Raw genomic sequence first — 25,016 nt, 5'->3', positions numbered from 1 at the left:
GCAAGAAAACTTCCACGAATGCGCCGAAGGGCATTGCAAACTGCAAGGTCGGAATTTATATCTTCCTGTGTGAATCACGGATTTTACGACCATTGCACGTGGATTGCTGAGAGAAGTAGGAATTAGGGAGTGAAGTGGTTTATTTGTAAAGATATTTAGTCCATTCACTGTGACTGCAACACTAAGAAAAAATTATTAAAAGTGAAGGAAAAGTAATAACGGCTAAATGTTAAAACAAAAGGAGATGCAGTCGAAGCTGAAATGTATGTATCTATCAAGCAGGATGGTACTTATAGGACTTACCCTGGGGCCCAGCGTTGAATTTAGGTTAAGCACGAGTGTAACACATTTCTGTTACGAGGGGAGAGGGAGGGAGGGAGAGAGAGAGAGAGAGAGAGAGAGAGAGAGAGAGAGAGAGAGAGAGAGAGAGAGTAACGGGTATCCGTTTTCCCCCCTTCTGTGTACTACAAGCTGGAAAAGATTTCATTAACATAAAACAGCTATAATTCTACCTGGAATGTGATTTTATTATCGTAATCCTTGTTGAAGTTACGTTGTAATCGTTCCATTGCGTCCAAAAAGACTACAGAATTCTGAACAAAGAAAATTTAAAATTTCAATGTTAGTTGTTGAATATAAACAGAGAGACTCGGAGGAAGTTTCTACTCACTAATTATATCCGTGGAACTGTGGACTTTCAGATTGCTTCAATGATTAGAAAAAAAGGTGTGTAACAGGTCGTAGTGTTTAGTGTATGTTAATGTGTGAGCAGTGAAGGTATCAGCTTCATAGTTCACGGTCGAAGGAATGTTTTAATTAAAAAACAAATCAAACACGTTTCAACAATTTAATTTACGTAATGTGACTTGAACGTCAGCATGTATGTTGATTTATCAACGGAATGATAGTAATAGGATTGGAACCAGTGATGAGAAAAAGATATGTAGGTTAACACTGTTTTACTGTTTCACTGCAAGCTTCAGCCGCTTACATGTAGCTGTACAGTTAAAACACACTAAAATTGTCATCAGTCCTATCAAATTTCGAAATTCCTGAGAGATTATCACTACCATCAGCAAATCAGGCTTGTACAACGAGGATGTGGAAATTTTAGTATCTTATCACCTTATAAGACTGAATCGTGCATTTATAGCTTGGGACCCACCATGATGGTGACATACAGCTTTTAATGCCCCCCCCCCCCCCACCAACCATGGGCCTTGCCGTTGTGGGGAGGCGTGTGAGCCTCGGCGATGCAGATAGCCGTACCGTAGGTGCAACCACAACGGAGGGGTATCTGTTGAGAAGCCAGTCAAACGTCTGATTCCTGAAGAGGGGCATCAGTCTTTTCAGTGGTTGCAGGTGCAACAACCTGGGTGATTGACATTAACCAAAACGGCCTTGCTGTGCTGGTATTGCGAATGGCTGAAAGCAAGGGGAAACGAAACTACAGCCGTAATTTTTCCCGAGGGCATGCAGCTTTATTGTATGGTTAAATGATGATGGCGTCCTCTTGGGTAAAATATTCCGGAGGTAAAATATTCCCCCATTCGGAATTCCGGGCAGTAACTACTCAGGAGAACGGCGTTATCAGGAGAAACAAAACTGGCGTTCTACGGATCGGAGCGTGGAATGTCAGATCCCTTAATCGGTTACATAGGTTAGAAAATTTAAAAAGGGAAATGGATAAGTTAAAGTTAGATATAGTGGGAATTAGCGAACTTCGGTGGCAAGAGGAACGAGGCTTCTGGTCAGGTGAATACAGGGTTATAAATACAAAATCAAATAGAGACAATGCAAGAGTAAATTTAATAACGAAATTAAAAAATGAGAGCGCGGGTAACCTACTACGAACAGCATAGTGAACGCATTATTGTAGCCAAGATAAGACACGAAGCACACGCCTACCACAGTAGTGCAGGGTTGTATGCCCACTAGCTCCGCAGATGATGAAGAGATTGAAGAAATGTATGATGCGATAAAAGAAATTATTCAGATAGTGAAGGGAGATCCTAGAAGGTATCAGATAGATTATATAATGGTAAGACAGAGATTTAGGAACCAGGTTTTAAATTTCAAGACATTTCCAGGGGCAGATGTGGACTCTGACCACAATCTATTGGTTATGAACTGTAGATTAAAACTGAAGAAACTGCAAAAGTGTGGGAATTTAACGAGATGAGACCTGGATAAACTGAAAGAACCAGAGGTTGTAGAGTGTTTCAGAGAGAACATTAGGGGACGATTGACAAGAACTGGGGAAAGAAACACAGTAGAAGAAGAATGGGTGGCTTTGAGAGATGAAATAGTGAAGGCGCCAGAGGATCAAGTAGGTAAAAAGACGAGGACTAGCAGAAATCCTTGTGTAACAGAAGAGATATTGAATTTAATTGATGAAAGGAGAAAATATAAAAATGCAGTAAATGAAGCAGGCAAAAAGGGAGACAAACGTCTCAAAAATGAGGTCGATATGAAGTGCAAAATGTCTAAGCAGGGATGGCTAGAGAACAAATGTAAGGATGTAGAGACATTTATCACTAGAGGTTAGATACATACCGCCTACAGGAAAATTAAAGAGATCTGTGGAGAAAAGAGAACTACTTGTATGAATGTCACGAGCTCAGATGGAAACCCAATTCTAAGGAAAGGAGGGGAAGCAGAAAGGTGGAAGGGGTGTATAGAAGATCTATACAAGGGCCATGTACTTGAGGGCAATATTATGGGAATGGAAGAGGACGTAGATGAAGATGAACTGGGAGATGTGATACTGCGTGAAGAATTTGACAGTGCACTAAAAGACCTAAGGCGGAACTAGGCCCCGGTGTAGACAACATTCCATTAGAACTACTGATAGCCTTGGGAGAACCACCTCTGACAAAACTCTACCATCTAGTGAACAAGATGAATGAAACATGCGAAATACCTTCAGACCTAAAGAAGAATACAATAATTCCAATCCCAAAGAAAGCAGGTGTTTACAGGTGTGAAAATTACCGAACTATCAGTTTAATAAGTCACGGCTACAAAATACTAACATGAATTCCTTACAGACGAATGGAAAAACTGCTAGAAGCCGACCTCGGGGAAGATCAGTTTGGATTTCGTAGAAGTATTGGAACACGTGCGGCAATACTGACTCTACGACTTATCTTAGAAGAAAGATTAAGGAAAGGCAAACCTACGTTTCTAGCATTTGTAGACTTAGAGAAAGCTTTTGACAATTTTGAGTGGAATATTCTCTTTCAAATTCTTAAGGTGTCAGAGGTAAAATACACGGAGCGAAAGGCTATTTACAGTTTGTACAGAAACCAGAGTCGAGGAGCATGAAAGGGAAGCAGTGGTTGGGAAGGGAATGAGACTGTATATTGAGCAACCAGTAAAGGAAACATAAGAAAAATTTGGAGTAGGAATTAAAATCCATGGAGAAGAAATAAAAACTTTAAGGTTTGCTGATCACATTGTAGTTCTGTTGTAACGTCTACGCTCGTGCGTACGTTAACTCTTTAAAGTCTGTACTATGGTAAGTTGACGGGCTTCACCTTATAAGAAAGGATTTTAGTAAATGTGTTGACCGCGTGTACCTGAATGGAGGCAAAATCAGACTTACACCCACTCAGTAACAACAATGATACGTCAAGCAAGTGTAAAGTGCAACTACACGTTAGGACGGGCAAGAAACATACACAGCAGATGCTACCAATTGTTAATAATACGGTCGCCAGCCTAATTAGGCATTAACTGAGTTTTTTCCCTGTACAAGTAGATGTACGTGCAAGCATAACAACACGTAGTAATACTGCATTATATGGTAAATTTTAGAACCAGAAAAATCTACTGAACTAATATTTTCACTTTCTGTACTAATTTGGACAAGCTATAAATACACAACATTACACTATAATGATTACTACAAAGTGCGTTTTGTCTATTGATCCGACTGAAATCGGGCATAGGTTACCCTAGAAATAGCACTTTTGAAACACACATACAATGTCAATTTTAAGAAGGGTAAAACACTGATAAATTTAAGTTTTATATTGGCTTTAACTTTGCTGGTCAAATCAGTTCAGTACACTTCAGAACTCAAATGAAATAGAAAAGAAAAAAAGGGGGAGGGACCCTGAAACTATTATGATCACTGTAGTGAAAGTTTGATTATTGAGAGCATTAAGCATTCAAGATTTTCAAAATATGATTTACCACTCTTTTTGTCTTATTTCCTGCTCATTTAACTACCATTATTTTTGTCTCAATTTAAATAAACTTCATTACTAAACCAATTTCAACATTATCTTCCAACTTTGTCATACTTATATTATTCGTCCAGTATTCATTAACAACAAAGTTCTTTAAACATCATTTTAACATTGATAGGTCTGCAGGTAATTATTATTAACATAAACTTTAAATCTTCATCTTGGGATACTCGGATTGCACAACATGTGGAAAGAACCCTGTCTAGGTTAGTTGTGAGGATAATTAATTGATAGGACAGTTCAGGTAAAATTTAAGTTGTTATTGAACAGTATGTAGCAAAAGTGACACTGGTCCACACGAATACAGTAATGAAAGTTTCAACCTGTTCGTATCGATGAGGCGGTCGGCAGGCGGCGAGATGGCGAGGCACAAAGCACACGTGCAATTACAGCAATGGCTCATGAAATATCGGCACTTTACTTCTTCATGGCGTCGCAATGCTTTTCCATTTAGTGCCTATGGAATATTGTCATGCTGTATAGACGTCGGAAACAGCGCATCCGAGGCTCAACGAAACCACTTTTTCCAGGAGAGCCTCCTCGATCCAGCACGTGTTTCTCAGATCGATACCCAACTCCGACTACTCCTGCTGAGCCCGTTATGCCGTACCGCGCCCGTGTGCGTTTTCCCGCGCTCGCCTGCCTCCACCTTTTACCGCTCCCCTACAGACAGGGTATTCACCAAAGGTTTTACATTCTACTTATACTAATACATTGCCTACGTATGGACCAGGCATACAATTACAACTTTCACATCTTACAATAGTTTCAACATTAGTTCCATTTCACTTTGATTACAACATTGCTTGAAATTTGGCATAAATATTAAAATTTACATCGAAAACTGTTTATAGCTTCTTCAAAATAATGGCATGAAACAAAAAAGAAATGAAATCAGAACATCGATTATACTAATTTATTGAAATTCAGAAGAAAAATTTATTGTAAGTACAATAGTATATTGTTATTGTTGTTACACTGTCAGAGACAGCAAAAGTTCTTGGAAGAGCAGTTGAACGGAATGGACAATGCCTTGAAAGGGGGATATAAGATGAACATCAGCTGAAGCAAATCGAGGATAATGGAATGTATTCGAAATGAATCAGGCGATGCTGAGGGAATTAGATTAGGAAATGAGACACTTGAAGTAGTAGATGAGTTCTGCTATTTGGGGGGCAGAATAACTGATGATGGTCAAAGTAGAGAGGATATAAAATGTAGACTGGCTATGGGAAGGAAAGCGTTTCTGAAGAAGAGAAACTTGTTAACATAGAGTATAGATTTAAGCGTCAGGAAGTCGTTTCTGAAAGTATTTGTATGGAATGTAGCCATGTATGGAAGTGAAACGTGGAAGATAAATAGTTTGGACAAGAAGAGAATAGAAGCTTTCGAAATGTGGTGCTATAGAACAATTTTGAAGATTAGATGGGTATATCACGTAACGAATGAGGTAGTAACGAACAGAATTGGGGAGAAGAGGAATTTGTGGCACAGCTTGGTTGGTAGGATATGTAATGAAGCGTCAAGTGATCACCAATTTAGTACTGGAGGGCAGCTTGGAGGGTAAAAATCGTAGAGGGAGACCAAGAGAGGAATGTACTAGGCAGATTCAGAAGGATGTAGGTTGCAGTAGTTACTTGTTCAAAAATGTTCAAATGTTTGTGAAATCTTATGGGACTTAACTGCTCAGGTCATCAGTCCCTAAGCTTACACACTACTTAACCTAAATTATCCTAGGGACAAACACACACACCCATGCCCGAGGGAGGACTCGAACCTCCGCCGGGACCAGCCACACAGAGTAGTTACTTGGAGATGTAGAAGCTTGTGCAGGACAGAGTAGCATGGAGAGCAAGTCCAGTCTCTGGATTGAATACCACAACAGCAGCAGCAACAACAACAACAATGCCTTGTATTTAAAAAAATATTAGCAACTAGTATTTATCTTTTCTTCCTGCCAGTATTCGATTACCACAGATTCCACATCTGCGAGTGCTCTGCTTATACCACACTTGCTTGTCTTCCTGCAACCACAAAGTGATCATGATGTAAGGGAAGGATTGCGGTGAGTACCGCCTGTCAGCAGCTCGTCCTAACTTCTATACTGTATTTTCATTTCCCAACCATCTGCACGTTTTTCTCCTGGGCAGAATGTGGTAATCGAGTCCGTTTAGTCACTTTAAAAGCATCCATACTCAGAGGCGTAGAAAACTAAAAGTCGTTAAACAGGCGCACTCGCCCCCTTGTCTCGCAAGTTAGCGCTCAGGGCACAATGCTGTACTGAACGAATGCATTAGCGCGCAATAAAATGTTAGGTAGAAAAGAAAATACTATTCATGAAGAAACTAGGTTGACAAATGCCTGTTGCTTCTTCCTTAGGCCTATTGTTTACCCCCAGCAGCTGGTTTCGCCTCGGAAAAGCGCAACTGGAGTGGTGTGTAAGGGGCGATCAAAAGTTTCCCTTCGTGGGCGTTGCTACTGCGTTTATGCAAACCAGCGCGGTACGATGCTTGTATACAAGTACCGACGTATAGGCAATGGGTTATTGTGGCCTTGGAACAGAAACTTTTGATCGCCCTTGATACACTCCTGGAAATGGAAAAAAGAACACATTGACACCGGTGTGTCAGACCCACCATACTTGCTCCGGACACTGCGAGAGGGCTGTACAAGCAATGATCACACGCACGGCACAGCGGACACACCAGGAACCGCGGTGTTGGCCGTCGAATGGCGCTAGCTGCGCAGCATTTGTGCACCGTCGCCGTCAGTGTCAGCCAGTTTGCCGTGGCATACGGAGCTCCATCGCAGTCTTTAACACTGGTAGCATGCCGCGACAGCGTGGACGTGAACCGTATGTGCAGTTGACGGACTTTGAGCGAGGGCGTATAGTGGGCATGCGGGAGGCCGGGTGGACGTACCGCCGAATTGCTCAACACGTGGGGCGTGAGGTCTCCACAGTACATCGATGTTGTCGCCAGTAGTCGGCGGAAGGTGCACGTGCCCGTCGACCTGGGACCGGACCGCAGCGACGCACGGATGCACGCCAAGACCGTAGGATCCTACGCAGTGCCGTAGGGGACCGCACCGCCACTTGCCAGCAAATTAGGGACACTGTTGCTCCTGGGGTATCGGCGAGGACCATTCGCAACCGTCTCCATGAAGCTGGGCTACGGTCCCGCACACCGTTAGGCCGTCTTCCGCTCACGCCCCAACATCGTGCAGCCCGCCTCCAGTGGTGTCGCGACAGGCGTGAATGGAGGGACGAATGGAGACGTGTCGTCTTCAGCGATGAGAGTCGCTTCTGCCTTGGTGCCAATGATGGTCGTATGCGTGTTTGGCGCCGTGCAGGTGAGCGCCACAATCAGGACTGCATACGACCGAGGCACACAGGGCCAACACCCGGCATCATGGTGTGGGGAGCGATCTCCTACACTGGCCGTACACCACTGGTGATCGTCGAGGGGACACTGAATAGTGCACGGTACATCCAAACCGTCATCGAACCCATCGTTCTACCATTCCTAGACCGGCAAGGGAACTTGCTGTTCCAACAGGACAATGCACGTCCGCATGTATCCCGTGCCACCCAACGTGCTCTAGAAGGTGTAAGTCAACTACCCTGGCCAGCAAGATCTCCGGATCTGTCCCCCATTGAGCATGTTTGGGACTGGATGAAGCGTCGTCTCACGCGGTCTGCACGTCCAGCACGAACGCTGGTCCAACTGAGGCGCCAGGTGGAAATGGCATGGCAAGCCGTTCCACAGGACTACATCCAGCATCTCTACGATCGTCTCCATGGGAGAATAGCAGCCTGCATTGCTGCGAAAGGTGGATATACACTGTACTAGTGCCGACATTGTGCATGCTCTGTTGCCTGTGTCTATGTGCCTGTGGTTCTGTCAGTGTGATCATGTGATGTATCTGACCCCAGGAATGTGTCAATAAAGTTTCCTCTTCCTGGGACAATGAATTCACGGTGTTCTTATTTCAATTTCCAGGAGTGTATTTAGATAATATTTCAAGAAATCTGAGTACATTTTCTGTTAAAGGAAGAGAAGCAGTCAGAAGGCACATGTTAAAGCAAACTGGTAACCGCTGTGGCCGAGCGGTTCTAGGCGCTTCAGTCCGGAACCGAACTGCTGCTACGGTTGCAGGTTCGAATCCTGCCTCGGGCATGGATGTGTGTGATGTCCTCAGATTAGTTAAGTTTATGTAGTTCTAAGTCTAGAGGACTGATGACCTCAAATGTTAAATCCCATAGTGTTTAGAGTCATTTGAACCTGATAACGGTAATCAAAAATAAACACATTAAAATGTTTGTTTACCGTGTAAGGCGACATATCATCGTAACATGCCGGGCTGCGCTGTAACTTTTCCCGTTTAGTAGTTTCGTGGTTTTGTGTAGAGTTTTCGTCTTTATCTTTCTCGTCAGGTATCCTTCACAATCGATTAGGCCCTTAATTGTGCCGTCTCATTTGAAGCTGTCTTGAAATAAATGAACAATACAGACGGGGGTGTGATTTGACTTCTCCTGGTGAACGCCGAACTGAGCGGACGCGGAAAGAGTTGCGCTCACGTTTCTGTAACAGATTTTCTCAATAAATGGCGAGTTGTAAAATTCTTCGGTGTGGACTACATTACTGAATAACCTGTTCAGCGATTTGATCTTTATGTTGTTAGGAGGAGGACTCAGAAAGACAGTTACGCCGAGAGGAAGGGAAAGGTGTCTTCCGCCGGCCGCTGCTTCTCATATGAGTGCCGCATTGACTGATCCCAGTGCTGTGACTTCAGCTGCGCACACAGAGAAGCGTTGCTTCAACGTTTCGATCTAAATCCTACCTACAGCAGTCCATACTGCGAAGCCGACTTGCGCCGGGAATATCTCGACCTCTCCCCTCTCACAAGGGCGCAACTGCTAGTACGAAACGTGATACACAAAGAAACCAGTTCGAAGACACACACGTATACCATTCTACTTAGCTGTCACAGGCAAGGACCGTGATTTCGTCCGTGCTTTCATTCCATATTATGAGATGCCAGAACATTAGCAGCGACCGCGCGATAATTAATGCTCAGAGGCCAATAAATCTCTCGACGCGTCCCCGTCGGCACCAGCACTCTCCTTACGAGTGAGGAGTTAGCAACGTTCCGAGGCTAATGGCTATACGTGCAATAAGGCCAGTCCGTCCACATACTGCTATACTTCAAAGAGACTTCGTCTTCCAGTAGTCAAGCCAACTAATCATACTTCATCTGCAAAACACATTAATTTATCCACATTACTGGATGTTGAGTTCCTTGGCTGTGGATTATATTATTTCAAGAAATAGGCTACAAAACCAGCCACTTTTTATGTATTTTTATGTATTTTTATTTTAGCCAATATGCGTTTCAGGCTTTCACCCATCTCCAGTTGGTGTAATACATATTTGAATCTTCAGTAAGTACGTCGTTAAAATATCGACAGCAAATTCGATTATGCAGATACCCTGTGCAACATAACAATTTTGTTTCGTTACTATTCTTTACGAGTTCTATATTTACGATGTATTGATGATTAAGTGTACTTACCGTCTACGCTTCTTGTCGTTATTCCGATTTATACATGTAACAAACATTTTTCCACTTCTATCTTGCACAGAAACAGCCAATTATTAGTCATATTGCCGACAGACATCTTTGTCTATATTCGACAATTATATCTATGGTCAAAGTTTATTTTTTACACGTTCTGAAAGTACTAGTTTTGGTTTAAGCTTCTGTACGACGAAAAAGAATTGAAATTGTTTAGCATGAAGACGCTGAGTGCTCTGCATGGTTATTAAAATAGTGCATTAGTGACTGTTTAATAAGGCTATATGGGGTCTTACAAAAATGATATACTTCATTTTATATGAAATACTTAATATTACATATTTTACTCAACAGGAATGACATTTACAAACAATAAAGACTGAACAACAAATGGTTCAAATGGCTCTGAGCACTATGGGACTTAAGTTCTGAAGTCATTAGTCCCCTAGAACTTAGAACTACATAAACCTAACTAACCTAAGAACATCACACACATCCATGCCAGAGGCAGGATTCGAACCTGCGACCGTAGCGGTCGCGCAGTTCCAGACTGTAGCGCCTAGAACCGCTCGGCCACCCCGGCCGGCACTGAACAACAGATTTACATTTTGCCGACCTATTATATGCGTTGGATGGAATCACATTAGATTATGTTTTCTCTTGGATGTTTTTTCTTAGAAAATTTCCATAATTTTCCCATACAATCATACACTAAATTCAGCCGGAAAAAAACGTAATACAATGTGAGCCCTTCCAAAGCATATAGTAGTTCTACATAACGTAAATCTATTGTTCTGTCTTTATTGTTAGTAATTGTCATTCCTACTGAGTAAAATATGTAATGCTGGTTTTTTATGAAAACATAGTATATTATTTTTATAATATTCCATATAGTCTAACTAAACAGTTATTAATACACTTACGTAATAACCATACAGAGTACTCAGCACATTCATCCTAACAATTTCAGTACTTTTTAGTCATACAGAGGCTTAAACTAGAAGTAGTACTTTCAGAACCGGTAAAAAATGTAGCTTTGATCATACATATAGTTTTCGAATGTAAACAAAGATGTCAGTCGAGCAACATGGCCGATACTAGACTGTTTCTGTGCAAGATAGAAGTACCACATCTACAAACGCGAAAATCAGAACAATAACAACCAGAGCAGGAGCTACACTATGTGATCAAAAGTATCCGGACACCTGCCTGACAATGATTTACAAGTTCCTGGCGCCCTCCATCGGTAATGCCCACCCTTAGCCTTTATGACAGCTTCCACTCTCGCAGGCATGCGTTCAGTTAGGTGCTGGAAGCTTTTTTGGGGATTGGCAGCCCATTCTTAACGGAGTGCTCCACTGAGGAGAGGAATCGACGTCGGCCGGTGAGGCCTGGCACAAAGACGGCGTTCCAAAACATCCCCCAAGGTGTTCTGTAGGATTCAGGTCAGGACTCTGTGCAGGCCAGTCCATTACAGGGATGTTATTGTCGTGCAACCACTCCACCGCAAGCCGTGCTTTGTCAACAGGTGTTCGATCGTGTTGGAAGATGCAATCGCCATCCCCGAACTGTTCTTCAACAGGGGAAAGCAAAAAGGTGCTAAAACATCAGTGTAGGCCTGTGCTGTGATAGTGTCACGCAAAACAACAAGGGGTGCAAACCCCCTCCATGAAAAACGCGACCACACCGTAACACTACCGCCTCCGAATTTTACTGTTGGCACTATGCACGCTAGCAGATGACGTTCACCGGGATTTCGCCACACCCACACACAGCCATCGAATCGCCACATTGTGTACCGTGATTCGTCACTCCACACAACGTTTTTCCACTGTTCAATCGTACAATGTTTGCACTCCTTACACCAAGCGAGGTGTCGTTTAGCATTTACCGGCGTGATATGTGGCTTATGAGCAGCCGCTCGACCATGAAATCCAAGTTTTCTCGCCTCCCGCCCAATTGGCATCCTACTTGCAGTGGATCCTGATGCAATTTGGAATTCCTGTGTGTGATGGTCTGTATAGAAGTCTGCCTGTTACACATTACGACCCTGTTCAACTGTCGGCGGTCTCTGTCAGTCAACAGACGAGGTGCCCCCGGTAGCTGAGTGGTCAGCCCGACAGGATGTCCATTCTAAGGGCCCAGGTTTGATTCCCGGCTGGGTCGGAGATTTTTTCCGCTCAGGGACTGGGCGTTGTGTTGTCCTCATCATTTTATCCCCATCGACGAGAAAGTCGCCGAAGTGGCGTCAGATCGAAAGACTTGCACCCGGAGAACGGTCTGTCCGACGGGAGGCTCTAGTCACACGACTTTTTTTTTTTTTTTTTTAACAGACGAGGTCGGCCTCTACTCTTTTGTGCTGTACGTGTCCCTACACGTTTCCACTTCACTATCACATCAGAAACAGTGGACCTAGGGATGTTTAGGAGTGTGTAAATCTCGCGTACATTCGCATGACACAAGTGAGAGCCAATCACCTGACCACGTTTGAAATTCGTGAGTTCCGTGAAACGCCCCATTCTGCTCTCTCACGATGTCTAATGACTACAGAGGTCGCTGATATGGAGTACCTGGCAGTAGGTGGCAGCACAATGCACCTAATATGAAAAACGTATGTTTTTTTTTTGGGGGGGGGGAGGGGTGTCTGGATGCATTTGATAACATAGCGTAAGTACACCTAAACAGCAATATGTTGTAAATATTCAACTCGCGAAGCCCAGTAGCTAAACAAAACTATTACTTTGCACGGGGCAGCTGCAGCATCCAGTTTGCTGTCGATGTTTTAACTAAGTACATACTGAAGATTCAAATATGTATTACACTAACTGAAGGAGGATGAAAACCTGAAACGCGTATCGGTTTAAATGGAAGTACATAAAAGGAGGCTGGAGGCTGTGTTTCTTAAAATAATAAAAGACGTTGCTTGGTTACAAGGAAAATGTATTATGCCGTACACAGCGTACGATTAACGAATAGGAACGAGAAATATAAAAAGATGTGTCTACGTTTGTGATTGTCAAATTACTACGTCGGTAGTAAATCTATGGAAATAAGGGATTTTCTCACTAATAACGAAGTTAAAGATTAACGAGGTAGAAACGAGACTTCGCCGCCAGATGTTACTGAAGCTACAATGTCATACGGTAGAATAATCCACTGCAGATCGTAAAAGAACTGTAAAATGTGAAGCTTACGGCTGTTCCTCGCTCTACAAACATCGCACTTTTAACCTCACAACACACTGGCGCCAACCTTCGTAACCTTTGCCACTCTTTGGAGCAGTTAGGTAGTTACTTCATAATCTTTCCTACTGAGGGAAGGTAAACACTTCTTGATGGCGTGTGAAGCCATCTGAAGAAGCTATATGGAGACTGTTGACAGTGCGATGTAGTAGCAAGCAACGGGTCCCGGTAGCTCTCCTCCCTGACGCTCACGTTATTAGTCCTCTGGTTCGGCATTCACTCGCCAGTTGATTGTAAATTTTTTTCCTCTTAGATGTATTCCAATTATGCCAATTCCCAGTGTTGTTCGGATTGCATGCCATGATGAATCTTTAACTGTCTACCGTTCCTTGTAATTTTTTTCTTACAAATGCAGGTTGAAATCCGAAAGTTTTATTTGGCACCTAAAAGGTTTTTACTGCCTGTCGTATCACATTTTGACTTTGGCCTAAGGTAACTGACGGGCAGTTCCTTGACAAATCAGAACCTGACCGCTCAGTGAAACTTCAGGAAGAACAGAGGTGCAGACTGTCAACGAATAATGGAAGAACTTCAAGAAGATTAGCAATTCCAAGGTAACGTACGTGAATGGGGAAAAACGATTTGTGAACTCCATAGTGGTCAACCACTAGAACCAATCACAAATATTAAAAATCTAGCTGTATGTACTTGGAGCTACACAAATGGAAGGCAAACGCAAATGAAATTGTGTGGAAGGTGATCCTCACTCAGGCTCATGACAAATGAGTCCTGAGGTAGCGCCATTCATCCCAAACAGACGTCGCTTGGAAAGAAAATGTACCGCGCAGCTTTATCTCACAGGTTCAAATCAAATGGCTCTGAGCACTATGGGACTTAACATCTATGGTCATCAGTCCCCTAGAACTTAGAACTACTTAAACCTAAGGACACCACAGGTTCTGATCTATGACCATAAGCAAGATAGTATGAAACAAGGAGTAGGTAAATTTCACAGAACGCAGAATTTGGAACAAGTTCGTAGAATGAGGGTACGCATGACAGCAACGCAAGCTTTTAACATCCCACAAGCGTACCTTATAAAACGTCTCAGGTAATGTATTACTTCTTCCACACGCTTTTGAAATAGCGGCCACTTCGACGTACATGGAGGCGTTCCAGCTGCAGTTCTTCCAGAGCTACGTCCGCTAAAGGAACAGCAACAGCTATTCCCGTCAATATCATTTTGAGCTGTGTCTCAGTGACAGACCCGAAGGTAGCGTGCTGACATAATCGAGATAATGGCGATCTGTCTTAGTGGCCAGACGTGTGAAAAACCTGGTGCTTGAATTTCCAAGTAATTTTTGTATACTATCAAAAATTAATTAGTCCCGATTTTGGCGAATAATTGCCTACTATTCCATTCGATGGTATTCCAATGCCGTATGAGAAAACGGTAAAGAACCGTGGGTGTAACTCTGGATGAGCACCCTGGAGTTAAAATGCTGTTGCCACAAGCAGGGAAACTTCCATTTACCACTACGCCCTCCGTAAATTCCGTACGTATTTCCAAAGAATGTAAAACGTAAACTTGTATAGATACTCGTTCTGGCGATATGTGGTGTAAACTAGCAAGATATGAATAACGAATAGTGAAAACACTATGCGTTCAGAACTAACCACGAATGCTTGTGGTGCGTTATACTTAGAACATCCGTCTACCTGAGCATGTCAGTGGTTCATACTCCCAGTTAGGGCGATTGCGGCAAGACAAGATACGTGACTACCATACGCTATGTCTGCTTCATCGGATCCTCACTGCGCAAGCACCCAGAACTTACAGCAGATCTATAGTCTGACACAACAGGAACACACAATGTCTCATTTACGTAGCACCGTAGAACAAAAACATTGGCAAACTACTTCTCTGGTGTTTCCACTCGCCTCTGGAATAAACCACACAATAAAACGGCCTGCTGCAGTAAAGAAAAGGTGAAAAGCTCCCGTCTGTCAACGTCATAATCCACCCATCGCCCAAAAGAAATAACGTACGTGGCCAGTTTGCCTGTGTCAGACGGCAAGACAAACGCTTCCATCTTCTCCCAGTCTTCTCATATGACAATCAATCACGCCACTTTTTTATCCCCTGTCTTTATATCTATCACGTTCCTCTTTCCTTCCGTCCCCCATCCTTTCTCTTATGCCCACCCAGTGTGGCCACCCCTTATAGTTTGAATCTACCTGCCCTTAATTTGTTTTGGTTGTCCTACTTTTAACGCAAGAATTTTTGTTTCTGATGTTTCCGCTCTTTATAACGTAGTGGTTTCTAAACGTTGGATTGTATATTAGATGCAAGATCTCTTGTAACATCTTGTCATAATAAATGTAATGGAAATTACGTGGGATGCCTGGACGCAAGAGAGGGTCTGATGTTCTTAATTTTGCTAGGGTAAATAAATAAATGTACTATGCCCTCGTATACACACTATTGTGATTTTCTCAGTGCAGATGTAGACAGTAGTACTCAAGAAGAATTGTATGTGCAACAGCTATCACCACACGGATAGCAATGTTCGACGGATAAGTGAAAAGCACGCGTATGAATGGAGGAACGTGTATTCGTTGAGGACACACGCCGGATGCGAGCGACTGCTGTTGCGTCGAGCGATGAACATAAAGCCGTGCGGCTCGCCCGTAGCCCATCATCTCACCAGACTGACCGTGACGGGCGTTGCACAACAGGGCTGCCACGCGCAGCGCTGTGGCTTTTAGTCCAGAACGAGCAAGCGGGAGCACCACGTGGGCAACACATCGTGCGTTTGTTAAAGTTCCACACGTGGTACGACAGGCCGCTGTCTGGAGCCTAAAGCAGTGTCCGAAGGTACTCAGAGTCCGAAAATGCTGGCGTGTGCGCTGATATGAAACTTCCTGGCAAAAGTGAAGCTGTGAAGAGGGATAATGAGTTGCGTTCGGATGCTCTGTTGGCAAAATCATTGGCGACGAAATGAGAAGTCTGACGTTCGAATCCCGCACCAGCACATCTGCCAGGAAGTTTCATACTGAGAGACAAATGTACGATGCACGACCCATTTTAAGCTGATGCTGTCACCTGTTAGTCCTAGCCTCACAGGTAAAATATGAGAAGTCGACATGAAAATACGTCAAAGAGGCATCTGTTGTTAAAGCTGATTGTAAATAAACTATCTTTAGACAAGATGAAGTTCCATATGCAACACGTAAAAAACTATAAATTTAAATTTCGTTTGGCAACACTCATTAAGTGGTACTCTACACGTTGAGGTTGAATAGTAAGGTTCACGCTAGTGGAACCCACACTTTGCCTGTCCTAAGGAAGTGTACTGAATCTTCTGAGGAGCTGTTTACATGGAAGAATATGATGACTGGGTGAAGAATACCAGGGTTTGCTGATATTACTGAAAACAAACTGGTAGCAAAATTGACACTCGGTTTCAGCACTTAGCCTAGTTAGGTGAACGGTACCACGATCGCCGCACAAGTCCGTATCCAACGGACATTCTGCGTCAATAACATCACTTGCCCTCAGTCTTGGAAACATGGTCATAGTAGATGTAATTTGGCTCTGAACACTGGCACAGTGTCTGGTGATCAGGAACGGTATGCCACCATCTGTTACTCTATAACTGACTAAATATTGGTGTACACAGTTCACTTGCAGACCTAAAGTCCTGCTTTCGTACATTTCGAGTATGTAGTACATGAGGACTCATTGCACTTCTCTTACTTCCGCTTCAAATGATGAGACGGAACACAGACTCTACATGAAAATATTTTATTCCGTATTATCTTACAAGCGCACAAAGTGATTTTTAGCAATACATTGCAAGCTACCCGCGAGCTCCGGCCCTTGGCTGGTCGAGACATACGTCAGCTCGCTGTAGCGTCTCCAGGCTACCCGACGCTTAAGCTCTCAATGGACTCTCGGCAGTACACGTGAGAAAAAAGGACCTGGAAAGTCCAGTTTCGCAAGCACGAAGTTACAATATTTCACGAGAGGAAACGGATTACTGTGGATAGACTGAACTGTCCAGTTTGCAAAATGCTGCTAGATGGTACATGGAGTGGCAAGTGAGTTACAAAATTCATCAGTTGGCCACAGAACTGTGATCCTCCAACTACATACAAACTACTCCATGATTCGTGCTGTATAGTGATCTCGGCTACGAAGAGAGGTTGGACAACTCTGTCACACACTGTATTTGCGTCACTGTTGGGAGCCAAGACTCAGTGCAAGGTTTTGAGGATTCTGCAGATGTGCGTTGACGAAACAGTAAGACAGCAGCATTTAGCACCGACTGCGTCAGCAGAGCTGTTGCGGCAGCCGATATTGCCACTTACCTATGTCGTCCAAGTCACTATCCAGACAGTGTGGTGGCTCCATTCCGAGCGCAAAGTTCCCTAAGTTCTAAACGGTAACTCTCGGCACTGACAGTGGTCCAGTCCAGAGGACAGGAGTCGAGCAGCGTCGGGCGGCGAACGCGCTGGCAGGGAAGGCTCTGAGCTGGTGGCCGGTCACACCGGCCCCTCCGCCGGCCGGCTGGTCAACGTAGGTTGGCGACTGTCGGTGACTGTCGACGCGGCGAGCGCCTGGGAGCACAGGCGGTGCGGCTGCAGAGCGCGGCAGGAGCTGGCGGACTGGGCGCCCGCCGGCTTCCGCTCGACCCTCCCCCCGCCACCCCACAATGGGCCGCCGCCTTGGGAATTCGCGCACCCGCTCTCACGGAAATGCTCATACCGTCCGCCATTGTCGGCGCTGCGTAATTACCGCCATTAACGTGCCGTCTTATCTCGTTCGCGTGCTCGCGGCCCAGCCGGCCGCCGACGGCAAACATCATTAGACCGCCTACCGACAGGGACCACCTGTAGCAGCATCAGATGAAAGCTGAGAAAAGTTAAGCAAGTTTGAGCGCTGGTGGGCCTACGAGTGGGGATCCAAAAATAACCGGAATCGAACTGTTGCGCCCGCACGCTTTGTAGTTACGCGTTTAAGGTCTCCCAAGTCAATCAATAAGCTGGCATCAGTCGGAGTTAAGCGGTGTATTTGGGGTGCTCTGTTGTTTGCATTCCTTTTTCAACCCTTCGGTGATTAATCACATAGGCGACAAGAAGGAGCAAAGACTCTGTGTGAAATTTGGTTTTCATTTAGAGAAAACTGCAGCCGAGACTGTTGGGATGCTTCGGGAAGTCTTTAATGATGAGGTTTTGGGGAAATCACAGGTCTACGAGCGGTTATCTCGTTTCAACTGAAGACATGTCACACGACCCGGTCTTCCTTCGACAGGAAGAAATGACGAAAACAATGCCAGAATCAAATGCGCAACTGATGAAGATCCTCGAAGGACCACTGTCCAAATTTCTGGGACGAGGAAAGTGTCAAGGAACACAGTCCAGTGAATTTTAACTGAAGATCTGCGCATGAGATAGGTGTCTACTGAGAGATGGCCAAAGTGAAAACCGCTTGAATGTTTGCCACGACTTGAAGAGTAATTGTAAAACAATTCAAATTTTCTTAAAAGAATTATGGTTGGGGATGAGAGTTGGCGTTATGGGCGCGATTCAGAGTCAAATACAGGACAAACAGTGAACCAGATTTTTATCTGGATGTGTTACGAAGATTACGAGAGCGAGTGCGACGAAAACGGACAGAAGATTGAAGAAATGGGAACTGATTGCTTCATCATGACAATGCTCCAGCCCAAACAACTCTCACGGTCTGAAAGTTCATGGCAAAAAACTACATGGTGCTTGTGACTCGTCCACCCTACTTTTTTTTGTTCCTAAAGATGAAGCAAACTATGAAAGGAAAGCGATCCAGTAATGTGGATAACGGCAAAGGAAACACGCTAACGGCTTTGCACAGTATACTGCGTCGAGAATTCCAGAACTTTTTCCAATAGTGACAAAATTGTTGGGACAAGTGCATTAATGCACGTGTACAATACTTTGAAAGGAACTAAAGTACTGCGAATGTAGAGTTCAATAAATATGCGAAATAACGAAAATTCCTGTTTTTTGGGGTCTCCCTCGTATCATACAACTTGGAATTTTTGATACGTTCAACTGTATTTCCGTTCTAATGGGTTCCTAGTGGAACTTCTATAAGACGGCCACACTTCGAGAGTGCTGCTCCCAACGGCGAATCTGTCAAAATGTGGGACCTAGCGACAAGTTTAAAAGCCAAGTACATCATACAGTCTGTATCGCTGTTCGTGTCAATATGTCTGATTTCTACGCGGAATATCAGGATTCGAGCAGGCTTCAGCCAAGGCGGAAGAACCAGACTGAGTTGCATGTAGCTGCCAAGACGACAGCTGAAGAGCTCCTTGAAGCGCTGCGGATCCGGGTAGGAAAAGCCGACATTAATGGCCGGAAGAGCAGTGTGTCAACAACACGCCTCTTGATCCTGATGTCAGATGACGCCATGGGCAGAGGATGACGCTCGACTTTCCACCATCCCCGTGCGGCCTTTCTGGCCGGAATTTTTTGCAAATGTCATCCACTGGTTCTCTTAATGTTCAACACATGTTTTATTCCTGTCACAGTGAATAATGAGCTTCTTTGCAGCCGTATCTTACCCTGCTAAGGTCACAACATGATGCTGAATAGTTAAATGAAAGAAACATATGTTAGTCAATGGGGGGTGGGGGGTAATCATCAACTTGCTTGACAAATCTTCTTTCTTCTCTATAGCAGTACATATCCATACCTAAGTTCGCTGACGAATCGTGTGGCGTTAACCGTCTACTCTGAGGGAGCCAGTTAGGAGCGTCTGAAAGAGACGTCTAGAGAAGGGTGTAATGTCTGGGTGACATCTGAAGAATTTAATGCCCCCGTGGCATTCAACTCATTAGAAACCAAGATGTAGCTCAGAATGGCCTAAGATGAGACAAGAAAATGGCCACGGCCACCATTCGCATGGAAACAACGGCCAAAAATGTAAGTCAGGTTCTCCACCAAGGAGCAAACCAAGCGCGTTTAGTCTTGTAACGTAGCAGCTATCAAATGTCACTATAACTTAGAAAAAAGACTGAGAAGAATGCAACTTACAGAAGTTCCATGTTGAAACACGTTTGTCTCACATATGACTCAAGATGCGTTATTGATTACGTCATTGACGATCAACCAGTAATAAACGTAAAATATATATATAGGCACCTGGAATGATTCAAGTGGAAAATGACCACATGAAAGTAGTTGAGAAAAAGAAGATGTCAGACTGAGAGCCATTAGAAGAACCACAAACACATTTTACTTACCCACGGTAACAGAGAGAAATTTATTTGGAAACGGGGCATAAGGGGAGGGGTGATAATCGAATAGTTGTGGTGTCGTCTGAAGAGCGAGGTGCCAAAGCAAGGTTGATACCTTGCTTATGGCAGAGCACAGAACATCTCAGCAAATTCCACGATCATCGACTAAAACGAGAGTAGCGTCTGCGAGTAGCCTAGCCGTGTGATCAATGTATTAGGCTGAACACTAAGTGAAAGTTATTGTTACATATACTCTAAGTATATTACCTGTACCAAGTCATATGTTAACGCCCAGAAACAGTTGTAAATATTTATGACATTCCTGTGGAAATCGACTGTACAAAGTTAAATAATTCCTCTTATCTGTTTTTATAATAAAGTGTATTATATTTTATGCGTTATAATATCCATTCGGTCTACTCATGAAGAAAAGTGAAAAACCCACCATCGTAGTGAGGAGTGTATTTTCGTCCGATAACGACAACAGTGGTACACAATCTGACCTCCATCACGCATCTTAATGGTGGGTGCGGAAAAACAATACGAGTCTACGCTGAAATGACAAAGAAACTTGTATAGGCATGCGTATTCAAATACAGAGATATGCAAACAGCGAGAATACGGCGCTGCGGTAGGAAACACCTATATGATACACCCCAGTTGCTAGATCGGTTACTGTTGCTGATTTTCCCGTACGATCACTTCACGAGTGTACCGCGAATATCAGGAATCCGGTAAAGCATCAAATCTACGACGTCGCTGCGGCTGAAAAAATATCCTGCAAGAACGGGACCAACGACGACTGAAGACAATCGTTCAGTGTGACAGAAGTGCAACCCTTTCGCAAATTGCTGCAGATTTCAATGCTGGGCCACCAACAAGTGTCAACGTGTGAACCATTCAACGAAACATAATCGATATGGGCTTTCGGAGCCGAAGGCCCACTCGTGTACCCTTGTCACACGCCACAAAGCTTTACGCCTCGCCTGGGCACCACCGACATTGCACTGTTGATGACTGGAAACATGTTGCCTGGTCGGACGACTCGTTTCAGGTTGTATAGATGGATGTGTACGGGTAGGGAGACAATCTCATGAATCCGTGAACCCTGCATGTTAGCAGTGAACTGTTCAAACTGGTGAAGGCTCTGTAATGGAGTGGGACGTGTATAGTTGGAGTGATATGGGACCCCTGAAACTTCCAGATACGACTCTGACAGGTACACGTATATAAGCGTCCTCTCTTATCACCTGCATCCATTCACGTCCACTGTGCATTCAGACAGACTTGGGCAATTCCTGCAGGACAATGTGACACCCCACGTGTCCAGAATTGTTATAGAGTGGCTCGACGAACACTCTCCCGAGTTTAAACACTTCCGCTGACCATCAGACACCCCAGATATGAACATCATTCAGCAAATCTGGGATGCCTTACAACATGCTGTTCAAAAGAGATCTCCACGCCCTCGTACTCTTACGGATTTATGGACAGCCCTGCAGGATTCAAGGCGTCAGTTCCCTACTTCAGACATTAGTCGAGTCCATGCCACGTCGTGTTGCGGCACTTGTGCGTGCTCGCGGTGGCACTAGGCAGGTGTACCAGTTTCTTTGGCTGTTCAGTGTAGATGTAACTGTGAGGTAATAATTTTCATTCGAAATTCTTAATAAAATTCGAGAAGAATCTATTAGGGAACATTCTTCTCATCTCAAAAATTGATTTTTGTATCCGCAGGCTGTCTGTTGCCTACCAAGCGGAGGACCCGATTTCGATTCCTGGCACTGCCAGAAATTTTTCCTTTGTGCGAGGACTGCTAAGCAATGGAGTCAGTCTCGTGATGCCAACTGAGGAGCCACTTGACTCAGTAGTAGCGGCTCCAGGTTACGAAAGCTGACAACGGTCGGGTCGCGGTGTGCTGGTCTCACCACCCTCCATATCACATCCACTAACGCCACTGGCGGAGGAAGACACAGCGGTCGATCGATACCGAGGGTCCCTCCAGGGCCTGTGGACGGAGTTTGAGTTTACAAGTTGTCTAGCAAGTGTCAGTAGAAGTGTTAATGCTGCAGCACATCGTCGAAAACCTACTGTTTTTCTGTCGTGACGCGAGTCGCAGCGTTGCTGAACACACGGTGGTTAGAGATGTGGAATGCCGGTGCAATTAGAGTGCCGCGACTGAGTCAGCTCCGTCACAGGCGACGCCAGTAGCCCAGCTGTGTGGCGAGCGAAGTGGCAGAGCGCGGAATGTGTGAATGGGACGGGAGGGTAGCGGAAAAGCGGACGCGCTCGCTCCGCTGGGCAGCTGGCGCTGGCGCTGCATTGAGTCACGGGGCGCTTCCGCCGGGCGCTGAGAACGAGCCTCAAGGTGTCCGGCCATGAGAACGCGCCGGCTTGCGTCACGGGCCGGGTCGTCTTCGGGCCGCGGGCTATCCTTGCTGCAAGGCGAACCGTGACTGGTAATGAGCGACTGCCGCCGCCGCTTCCTGCGCTCTCCTACTGAGCTGTACGGGTCGCCGACGGGATGGACTAGGCGACCAAGTGCCGCTCGTGGTGTGTCCGTACTCGTGACATACAAGTGGCAGGTTTTCAGCGTCCTTTTTTGCCATCGCAAAGTGGCAGGTACAGCCGAGACACCTAGAACGGCAAGATGTGGTGTGACTACACGAGTCAGGCCTGAAAGACGGGCAATAGCGATTCCGGTGGCTTGCGCAGAAGCCATTGTAGGTGCAGGTCTGAGGAAACCGACCCGAACTTTGAGGTTGGACTGTACGTCAACGTCAACTTCAAGACACAGCAGAGGAGCCTTCAAAACATTTACGGGTATAGGGGACATGGGTGTTAAGGATTCTGAGAGGAATCGTCTAAACTAGACAAGTAGCAAGTGTGTATTCCTTTCAGTGCGGGGAAAAAAGGACAGTATGCAAATAATTGCCGGCCGGTGTGGCCGTGCGGTTCTAGGCGCTTCAGTCTGGAACCGCGTGACCGCTACGGTCGCAGGTTCGAATCCTGCCTCGGGCATGGATGTGTGTGATGTCCTTAGGTTAGTTAGGTTTAAGTAGTTCTAAGTTCTAGGGGACTGATGACCACAGATGTTAAGTCCCATAGTGCTCAGAGGCATCTGAACCATTTTTTTGCAACTAATTGTGCCCGCATCTCGTGGTCGTGCGGTAGCGTTCTTGCTTCCCACGCCTGGGTTCCCGGGTTCGATTCCCGGCGGGGTCAGGGATTTTCTCTGCCTCGTGATGGCTGGGTGTTGTGTGCTGTCCTTAGGTCAGTTAGGTTTAAGTAGTTCTAAGTTCTAGAGGACTGATGACCGCAGCAGTTAAGTCCCATAGTGCTCAGAGCCATTTGAACCATTTTTTTTGCAACTAATTGATATGCTACTAACGATATACTAACAAATAGTTCGAGTGGTGAGATGAATCCGAAATTGACAATAAAATGTGAGAACACGTTTCCGGCCCACAGGGGTACGTACTCCTAGTGTGGGGCAGTTCGATGCTGGGCCTGGGTGAGACACTCCAACATCTGCTGGAAGTTCGCTTATAATAGCTCTGGTCGTTTGTTAAGTCATGGCAGTCAGTGCGAGTCACTGCTGCTTACCCCAGAAGTCCTATCCAGTCCTCACCAACCTGACCCACACGTGCAGCCACACGACACTTAACATGTCGGCTTCTTAATGAAATACACCAGTGCACAATAGTAAAAATCTGCCTGACAACGTTACATTTGCCACGAGGCTATTGTTGTTCCTTTTTAATCTTAATATCTGATGGTAAGATGTTAATTGGTTCAGAATGAGTTTTGTGAAGAAGAACTGCAATTAGTACAGCCATGGAGCAAAAAAAAATAAACATTTTGTGGAAATAAAAGAAATTATAGCGTAGTTTAATTACATTCCTACTGGTGTGAACATAATATATTCATCTTTTATTGATTACAATAGCCACAATCAGATGCAATTTTCGGTAATTATAATTATATATGTTATTAGCACCCCAGTCTTGGTAACGTAATAAAATCCACCACGTCTTCGTTATCTTCCCAATGTAGATTTAACAAAAGCATCACCATAAGGCGAAAATATTCTAACAATCCTGTTATTTGCTTGAAATATGGTTAACACTGTAACACAACAGAATGAATCTAAAGGATATGTACACACGGCGTTGATTAAGGACGCATATAATGATCGAGGTTTGATACGGAGACAGCAAAGAGATATTCTTCCCGTAATTAACATGTCTCCGATCTTCAGCTCTTGAAGTACAACGTGTTGCTCTACAGTTGGTCTTTAAACGACATACTGTATGTACAAATGGCACTGAAAAAATGTAAGGAATTGTACAATTACTATAGCTTCAATGAAGCAAGCAATTGGTACTTCTGCAGCCAGTGTCCTTTGCACTTCGCCGATTACCAATCTGTCTTTAGTGTTTTCATTCTACCTCTGTTATTACTTAGGTTAACATAACGAGCTGTTCGGGATCAACATAAAACCTCGCAACGCAATATGACAATAGAATAGTGATTGCTAAGATCACATGTATTATAGTGCTTAGAGACACACAGTCTCATCACTTTGATACTGCAATCTACATCTACGTGATTACTCTGCTATTCACAATAAAGCGCCTGGCCAAGGGTTCGATGAACCACCTTCAAGCTGTCTCTCTACCGTTCCACTCTCGAACGGCACGCGGTAGAAATGAGCA

At 44.6% G+C, this 25,016-nt stretch overlaps 1 protein-coding gene across 1 annotated transcript in view; it reads right to left on the bottom strand.

Moving 5' to 3' along the window:
- LOC126092688 (ecdysone-induced protein 74EF-like) overlaps window positions 1–17,647 on the bottom strand; it is a 262,646-nt gene extending 244,999 nt beyond the window's left edge. Inside the window, exon 1 of the mRNA XM_049908411.1 lies at window positions 17,390–17,647. Coding sequence (XP_049764368.1) covers window positions 17,390–17,432 — 43 coding nt within the window. The 5' untranslated portion in view covers window positions 17,433–17,647. The remainder of the gene's footprint in view (window positions 1–17,389) is intronic.
- Between the last annotated feature and the right edge of the window lie 7,369 nt (window positions 17,648–25,016).

This window comes from Schistocerca cancellata, chromosome 7 (assembly GCF_023864275.1).
Source record: "Schistocerca cancellata isolate TAMUIC-IGC-003103 chromosome 7, iqSchCanc2.1, whole genome shotgun sequence".
Taxonomy (NCBI): domain Eukaryota; kingdom Metazoa; phylum Arthropoda; class Insecta; order Orthoptera; family Acrididae; genus Schistocerca; species Schistocerca cancellata.
This window is presented reverse-complemented; position numbering and strand designations above follow the sequence as displayed.